Source organism: Oratosquilla oratoria, chromosome 3, assembly GCF_046742065.1.
Source record: "Oratosquilla oratoria isolate Oo_2021 chromosome 3, ASM4674206v1, whole genome shotgun sequence".
Classification (NCBI taxonomy): domain Eukaryota; kingdom Metazoa; phylum Arthropoda; class Malacostraca; order Stomatopoda; family Squillidae; genus Oratosquilla; species Oratosquilla oratoria.
The window spans coordinates 81,091,383-81,100,367 of NC_134779.1; the positions used below are offsets into that span (position 1 = coordinate 81,091,383).

General features: G+C 37.8%; 1 protein-coding gene across 1 annotated transcript; it reads right to left on the minus strand.

The window, feature by feature from the left end:
• Window positions 1-4,857: 4,857 nt before the first annotated feature.
• On the minus strand, window positions 4,858-6,769 carry LOC143019041 (uncharacterized). Its single transcript, XM_076174744.1, has 4 exons — window positions 6,466-6,769; window positions 6,065-6,309; window positions 5,688-5,864; window positions 4,858-5,448 (listed from the first exon to the last, which is right to left on the minus strand). The coding sequence occupies exons 1-4, from the start codon at window positions 6,767-6,769 to the stop codon at window positions 4,858-4,860; spliced, it is 1,317 nt and encodes a 438-aa protein (XP_076030859.1).
• Window positions 6,770-8,985: the final 2,216 nt, after the last annotated feature.

An 8,985-nucleotide genomic window follows, 5' to 3' on the forward strand; every position in this document is an offset into this window, starting at 1 on the left:
CAATTACTGGAATCAGTTCAGGAAGATGAACCAGGAATTATGAAACAAATCGAAGAGAAATTTAGACTCGGAAAGTATAGCACAGACAAGACCAGACCAATTAAGATTAAATTCAAGTCACAAACAACGGCAGAGAATATCTTATCCAAAACAGGGAAACTAGCAACAAGTGAACAATACAAAAAGATATGGATAAAAAGAGAAATGAATAAAGAGGAAAGAGAGGAAGAAAAGCAGAAAAGACTGGAAGCTAAGGCAAAAAACGAGAACAGAACGGAGTCAGAGAAAGAGAGATTCTATTGGAGAGTAGTGAACATGAAACTAAGGAAGTTCGACATACAAAAGAAAAACATAAAGGAAACAGAGAACACAATGGAAGTGGCAGAAAACTAAGAGTGTCTTACACAAATATAGATGGATTAATAACAGGATTGAATGAGCTGAATGATTATTTGAAAGAAAAAGAACCGGACATAATGGGAATTGTAGAAACAAAATTAAAAGGCCCACTACCACCCAACAGTGTAGGACATGATGCATACAATTATTGGATTAGAAACAGAGAGAAAAAGCAAGGGGGTGGAGTTATGTTCCTGACTAAGAAGGATATAAACGTGAAAGGTGTCATATATGGAAAGAATACAGTAGAGATGATTATGATAGAAGTGGAAGACCGAGATAAGAAGAGCAGAAAATTTGTGATCAATTATGTGCCTCCGAAAACAGCCTCATGGGAGGAGAGTGAATATAAAGGTATGCTAGAGGACACAAAGATAGCATTAACTAAAATATTGGAAGACGGAGGAAGAATAGTTATGATGGGCGACTTTAATTGCAAAGAAATCTGCTGGGAAGAAATGACAGTAAAGAGTGGTGATGACTCATGGGGAAATGCTCTACTTGAGATGATTACTGACCATTCAATGACACAATGGATACAAGAGAACACTAGGTATAGAAATGAAGAAGAACCATCGAGGCTAGACTTAATAATTACATCTGAACCTAGAATAGTGGACAAGATTGAATATAAAACACCAATAGGTAAAAGTGACCACATATTGATTGAACTGGAACTTAATGAAGAAAAATATATGAAAAGAAATGAACAATATAGAAAAGGAAGAATGATGTATGAAAAAACAAACTTTGATAAAATAAGAGAATTCTTCCAACAAGAAAACTGGGAAGAAATATACAAAGAAGAAACATCAGTGGAAGAGAAATGGAATATTTTGACAAAAATTTACAAAAAAGGAGTGGAAAAGTATGTCCCAAGACAAAAACAAGAAAAAGAATATGTAAAATGCTGGTACAACAAAAGTTGTAGGGAGTTAAAAGACAAAAGAGACAAAGCCTGGACCAGATGGAAAAAAGACAGAAGACCTGAAAAATGGAAAATATATACTGGTTATAGAAATGAATATGTACAAAAGTGCAGAGAGGAAAAAAGAAAATATGAAAAAGATGTTATAGAAAAGTGTAAAGATCAACCAAAACTATTCTACAGATTTGTAAACAATAAACTGAAAAACAAACAAGACTTGGAGAAATTGAGACAAGGAGGAGTTGAATACACTGAGGAAATGGAAATGGCAGAAATTATGAACAAACATTTTAAATCAGTGTTTACAAGGGAAAATATACAACCTGAAGAGACTGAGTGGAAAGAAAAAGTCCCCCTATGGAAGAAATAGAAGTAACAAAGAATGAAATATTGACACACTTGGGTAATTTTGATGTCAGAAAATCGCATGGGCCAGATGAAATAGCAAACTGGATTCTGAAAGAATGCAGGAATGAACTGGCAGACAAAATACATAGCATAGTAAGCAGTTCCTTAAAAGAAGGAAAAGTTCCAGAAGATTGGAAAAAAGCAAATATAGTACCTATATATAAAGGAGGAAATAAAGAAGAACCTACCAACTATAGACCAGTCTCTCTAACAAGTACAATAGCAAAAATTTGTGAAAGAATTATCAAAAGTAGATGGGTAAAATACTTGGAAAAAAAACAACGTACTAAATCCAAGGCAATTTGGATTCAGACAAGGACGGTCATGCGTCACCAATTTAATATGTTTCTATTCAAGACTAATAGATATAATACAAGAAAGAGATGGATGGGCTGATTGTGCATTTCTAGACCTAAAAAAAGCTTTTGACAAAGTACCACATAAGAAGTTGCTTAAGAAATTAGAATATGAAGGAGGAATACAAGGTAAATTGCTAAATTGGATGGAAGACTTTTTGCAAGAAAGAAAAATGAGAGTAGTGATAAGAGATCAGCACTCAAAATGGAATGAAGTAATAAGCGGTGTTCCGCAGGGAACAGTTCTGGCCCCAATAATGTTTGCTATATATATTAATGATATGGATGAAGGAATTGAAAGCTATATGAGCTTCTTTGCAGATGATGCAAAACTACTGAAAAGAGTGAAAACTGAAGAAGATTGTGAATCACTACAGAGAGATCTAAATAAAGTACAAGAATGGAGTAGGAAGTGGGAGATGGAGATCAATACAAAAAAGTGTAGTATAATGGAATTTGGAAAAAGCAAAAACAGAATAACAGGATCATATAATTTGGGAGAAGAAGGAATAAAAAAAGTAGAAAATGAGAAGGACCTGGGAGTCATTGTTATGAATAATATGTCACCTGAGAAACATATAAATAAGATTTTTGGAGAAACTTATAATTTAATAAGAACAATCAAAGTGGCATTTACATACCTGGATGAAGAAATGGTGAGGAAAATCCTAATCACCCTGATAAGACCAAGATTGGAATATGCAGCAACGATATGGTCACCAAGTACAAAAAAATGTATAAAAAAACTTGAAAGAATACAAAGAGCAATCACAAAACTGGCACCAACACTCTCAAAACTATCATATGAAGAGAGACTACAAAAACTTAAACTACAGACACTAGAGCAAAGAAGAGAGAGAGGAGATTTGATAGCTATTTACAGAATCATGAAAGGCATAGAAATTACTGATAGAGAGAATCTGATAAAATGGGATGACAGAAATACAAGAGGACACGGAAAGAAAATAAAAAAAGACAGCTATAGAAGAGATTTGAAAAAGAACAGCTTTCCTCACAGAGTAATAGACAGTTGGAACAAGTTAGATGAGAAAGTGGTGTGTGCAAAAACAATACATGAATTTAAAAATAGTTTAGATAAAATGAGATATGAAGACGGGACCCCACGAGCATAGCTCCCCTTCCCGTAAAATACAACTAGGTACAACTAGGTAAATACACACACACACACACTTAGAAGATTAGAGTTCTGTAGAAAAAGTGAAATATTCGTGGACCTCAACGCAAAGGAAGTACCTATTGTATTTACAGGGAAGGGGATAACTCGTGGTGTCGTAGGAAAGTGAGGAAAAAGGAGAAGGGGAGGGATTACTGAGGGAAATGGAAGGAAATGAGGAAGGGCAGGACTTGGCCCAAGAGGCCAGACGTCTTGTAAACAAACGAAGGACCGATGATTCTGGTGATGGGATTAACAAAATTGTAAAGATTAGAAATATAGATAAGAGCAGCACAATGGAAGGTGAGGATAATAATTTCCAGGGATTTAATGAGGGTGGGGGGGGGGATACCAACCTCCCCCGATTGACAAGACTAGAGGAGAAACTTGATAAGATGATCGAACATTGGGAAGATAGGTTCGGTAACGTAACCAACATTGCGCAGAGAGTTGAAAGATTGGAAGAACTAGAGAAGGCGAACAAAAATTTAACTAATGAAATAGAAGAATTAAAAAGACAGTTAAAAGAAGTAAAAGAGGAGAATGAAGAATTAAAAAGGAACAATAAAGACAATAAAGAGGCCATAGCAAAAGAAGCACAGGGTTGGAGAAAAATCCAGGAAAACAGTAAAGTTGCATTTACTGATATAATTAAACAACAAATGAAAGAACAAACTGAAGACTCAGTTATCAAAGTGATGAGACAGAAGGAGAATATAGTAAGAGACTTAGCAGATAAAAAGAAATGTATAATTATATTGGGAATGGAAGAGAAACATAACCTAGATAGAACTTCAAGAATGAATGAGGAAAAAGAAAAAGTAAGCAGTTTTAATACAATTAGTTCAGGAAGATGAACCTGAAATAATGAAACAAATCGAAGAGATGTTTAGGCTCGGAAAATATAGTACATATAAGACCAGACCAATTAAGATTAAATTCAGATCACAAACAACAACAGAGAATATCTTATCAAGAACAGGGAAGCTAGCAGGAAGTGAACAACATAAAAAGGTATGGATAAAAAGAGAAATGAATAAAGAGGAAAGAGAGGAAGAAAAAAATGAAAAGGAAAGAAGCTAAAGAAAAAAACGAGACCAGAACGGAGTCAGAAAAAGAAGAATTCTACTGGAGAGTTAGTTAAGGCAGTCCGTCGTTGACGACGAAGACGTCCTCTCTCTCTTGAAAGTTTATAAAGCAAAACATTGGTAAGATCATTATCGATGTCACTGATGTATGCGCCGATGGCTCCTCAAGCCAAACTCTGAGGCGCATCGCTTTCCACATGTTGGACATGGGATACCGTCCCCAGGTGGAAGAGGGTTTTGGGCCTGGTACTCATGCCTGCGGGTTCGCTGGAGGTTTCTGGTAGCTGTGCGTTTTTCCTCGAAAGTTTCAGCTGCTTGCTTGATGGTTAAGCGTCAGGTACATCGGTCCGAGGCAAGGGTTTCCAGTTGGTTTGGTTCTATACCGCACTTTTTAAGGTTTCGTTTCAGCTGGTCTTTGAACCTCTTCTTCTGTCCACCAATCGCACGGGTCCCATCTCTCAGTTCACCATAGAGAACCTGTCGAGTGAGACGGTTTTCTGGCATTCATATGACACGCCCAACCCAGCGCAACCGGCGGGTGATTATCATTGACTCTATGCTGGTGGTGTTAGCAGTTTGAAGAATGTCGACGTGTGGTACACGATTACGCCAAGTGATGCCTAAAATGCACTGTAGACAGCGGATGGCGAAGGCCTCCAGTCTGCGGACTTGTTTACTGTAAAGCGTCCAGGACTCACTGCCGTACAGTAGAATGGGAAGACAGATGGCAACATACACTTTGACTTTGGTTTTAACAGTCAGGTCTCGGTTTGTATATACCCTCTCCCTGAGCTTGCCGAAGCTTACTGTGGCCTGGCGAATGCGGTTCTGAATCTCTGGTTCAAGCTCGCAGATAGAAGAGAGAATGCTACCAAGATACTTGAAGACATCCGCGTTTTTTAATTCTTCCCTTTCCACCGTAAACCTGGAGAGTATTTTGGGGTTACGCCGTTGGGTTTCGAATAGGTACTGAAGTACCTCAGTCTTGTCCACATTGACCAGCATACCTCCTGCTCGGTATGCATCATTGGTGGCTGTAATATTTCTCTGGAGTGCTTGCTGTGTTGGGGCTGGGTATGCTGCATCATCAGCATACTGAAGATCGAATATGTAGGTTTGCGGACTTTGGTTTTAGATTTCAGCCGCTGAAGATTGAATAGGCTTCCGTCTAATCTGTAGTTTATGGCAATGCCGTCTTCAGCTCGGGTGTTATAGCGTGCTAGGAGGGTAATGGCAGAAAGGTACAAGTTGAATATGGTGGGTGCAAGGACGCAGCCTTGTTTAATACCAATCGATACCTCAAAAGGGTCCGATAGCAGGCCCCCTGCACATACTCTTGCGGACATACCTTGATGGAATGCTCTAATGATGGCCATAAACTTAGGTGGGCATCCGCACTTTGTCATGATCTTCCAGAGCATCTCTCGGTTCACGGTGTCAAACGCTTTTGCCAGATCAACAAAGGCAAAGTAGAGGTCCTGTCTCTGTTCTTGTGCTTTTCCAGTAGTTGTCTGGCGACAGAAATCATGTCGGAGGTGCATCTTTCCTTTCTAAATCCGCACTGTGTCTCAGGTAGTACTAACTCTGAAACGTAGCCGAGTAATCTGGTCAGCAGGACACATGCTATAACTTTTCCTGCAGTATCTAGGAGAGAGATTGCGCGATAGTTAGCACATTCAGCTGCGTTCCCCTTCTTCTTGTATATCATTACCATGATTGGATCTTTGAGTGCTTGTGGTAAATGGCCAGCTTCCCAAAATACCTTAGTCCACTTGTGGAGTCGCCGAGTCACAGCATGGCCCCCAAACTTGAATAATTCAGCTGGTATGCCATCAGGTCCTGCAGCTTTGTTGTTTCTCAAGCTTTTGCAGGCTGCATGGACTTCGGTAAAGGTGGGTGCAGCATCTAGGTGGTCAAGAAGGGGTAGACATGGAAGGCGGTCAGCAAATTGTGCATCTATTGGGTTTACTTGGTTTAGGAGTTGGCTTAAGTATTCGGACCATCTGTCCAATACGCCTTGCTGGTCTTTAATGATATGGCCATCAGCTGCTTTGAGAGGCGCTATTGAACTTTAGCGTGGTCCATACGTTGCCTTTACGGCTGCGAAAAAACTTTGCTGGTCGTTTTCATCTGCAAATTGCTGGATTTCTCGAGCTTTCTGGCACCACCAATCATTTTGCATCCGTCGAAGCGAGCGTTGAGCCTCAGCTCTGAGGTTGTTGAAATTTGCACGTAGAGAGTGGTTGTTTTGGTTACTGAGAAGGGCTGCATGTGCTTCATTCTTCCTTTGGAGAAGTGTATGTATTTCTGCATCATTCTCATCGAACCAATCTCGGTGTTTCTTCTTAGAGATGCCTAGAACTTCGGAGGCTGTATGATGCAGTGTATTTGTAAATTCATTCCAGTTTGCATTCATTTGGTCCAGGTTTGTGTTATCAGTAGGCTCTGGAAGTTGTTCAATCGCCTGAGATAATCTGTCCTGGAATGCTTTGCGCTTGCCCTGGTCTTGCAAAATATTTTTGTTTATCTGTTGTTCTTTGTTCTGCTTTCGGTTGGAAGGACGGACTACGAATTACTGGAGAGTTGGGAATATGAAATTGAGGAAATGGACCATAACAGAGAGAAACAAAAAAGAAACAGATAATACAATGGAAATAACAGAAAGTTAAGAGTGTCCTACACAAATATAGATGGATCAATAACAGGACTGAATGAGCTGAACGAGTATCTGAAGGAAAAAGAACCGGACATAATGGGAATTGTGGAGACGAAATTAAAAGGTCCACTACCACCCAACAGCATAGGACACAATGCATATAATTATTGGATTAGAAACAGAGAGATAAAACAAGGGGGTGGAGTTATGTTCCTGACTAAGAAGGATATAAACGTGAGGTGTGTCACATATGGAAAGAATAGAGTAGAGATGATTATGATCAAAGTGGAAGACAGAGATAAGAAGAGCAGAAAGTTTGTAATAAACTACGTGCCCCCAAAAACAGCATCGTGGGAAGAGAGTGAACATAAAAATATGTTAGAAGACACAAGAATAACATTAAACAAGATAATGGAAGATGGAGGAAGAATAGTTATGATGGGCGACTATAATTGCAAAGAAATCAGCTGGGAAGAGATGACCGTAAAGGGTGGAGAAGACTCATGGGGAAATGTTCTACTTGAGATTATTATTGACCACACAATGACACAATGGATTCAAGAGAACACTAGGTATAGAAATGAAGAAGAACCATCGAGACTAGACCTAATAATCACATCAGAACCTGAAATAGTGGAAAAGATAGAATACCAGGCACCAATAAGTAAAAGTGACCACATATTGATAGAACTAGAACTAAATGAGAAAAAATACATGAAAAGAAATGAACAATATAGAAAAGGAAGATTGATGTATGATTATTTTTTTATAAGATAAGAGAATTCTTTCAAAATGAAAACTGGGAAAGAATACACAAAGAAGATACAACAGTAGGAGAGAAATGGAACATTTTGACAAAAATTTATATAAAAAAAAAAAGTGGAAAAGTATGTCCCAAGACAAAAACAAGAAAAAGAATATGCAAAGTGCTGGTACAACAAAAGTTGTAGAGTGTTAAAAGACAAAAGAGACAAATCTTGGACCAAATGGAAGACAAAAGACCTGAAAATGGAAAATATATACTTGTTATAGAAATGAATATGTACAAGCGTGCAGAGAGGAAAAGAGAAAATATGAAAAAGATGTCATAGAAAAATGTAAAGATCAACCAAAACTATTCTACAGATTTGTAAACAACAAACTGAAAAACAAACAAGATTTGGAGAAATTAAGACAAGGAGGAGTTGAATACATAGAGGAAATAGAAATGGCGGAAATTATGAACAAACATTTTAAATCAGTGTTTACAAGGGAGAATATACAACCGGAAGAGATCGAATGGAAAGAGAAAGTCCCCCCTATGAAAGAAATAGAAGTAACAAAGAATGAAATAATAAAACACTTGAGTAATCTTGATGTTAGAAAATCGCATGGACCAGATGAAATAGCAAACTGGATTTTGAAAGAATGCAGAAATGAACTGGCAGACAAAATACATAGCATAATAAACAGTTCCTTGAAAGAAGGTAAAGTTCCAGAAGATTGGAAAAAAGCAAATATAGTACCTATATATATAGGAGGTAATAAAGAAGACCCGACCAACTGTAGACCAGTCTCTCTAACAAGTACAATAGCAAAAATTTGTGAAAGAATTATCAAAAGTAAATGGGTAAAATATTTATAAATAAACAGCGTGCTAAATCCAAGGCAATTTGGATTCAGACAAGGACGATCATGCGTCACCAATTTAATATGTTTCTATTCAAGGCTAATAGATATAATACAAGAAAAAGATGGATGGGCTGATTGTGTATTTCTAGACCTAAAAAAAGCTTTTGACAAAGTACCACATAAGAAGTTGATTAAGAAATTAGAAACTGAAGGAGGAATATATGTTAAACTGCTTAAATGGATGGAAGACTTTTTGCAAGAAAGAAAAATGAGAGTAGTGATAAGAGGCAAACACTCAAAATGGGATGACATAATAAGCGGTGTTCCACAAGGAACAATTCTGGCCCCAATAATGTTTGCTATAT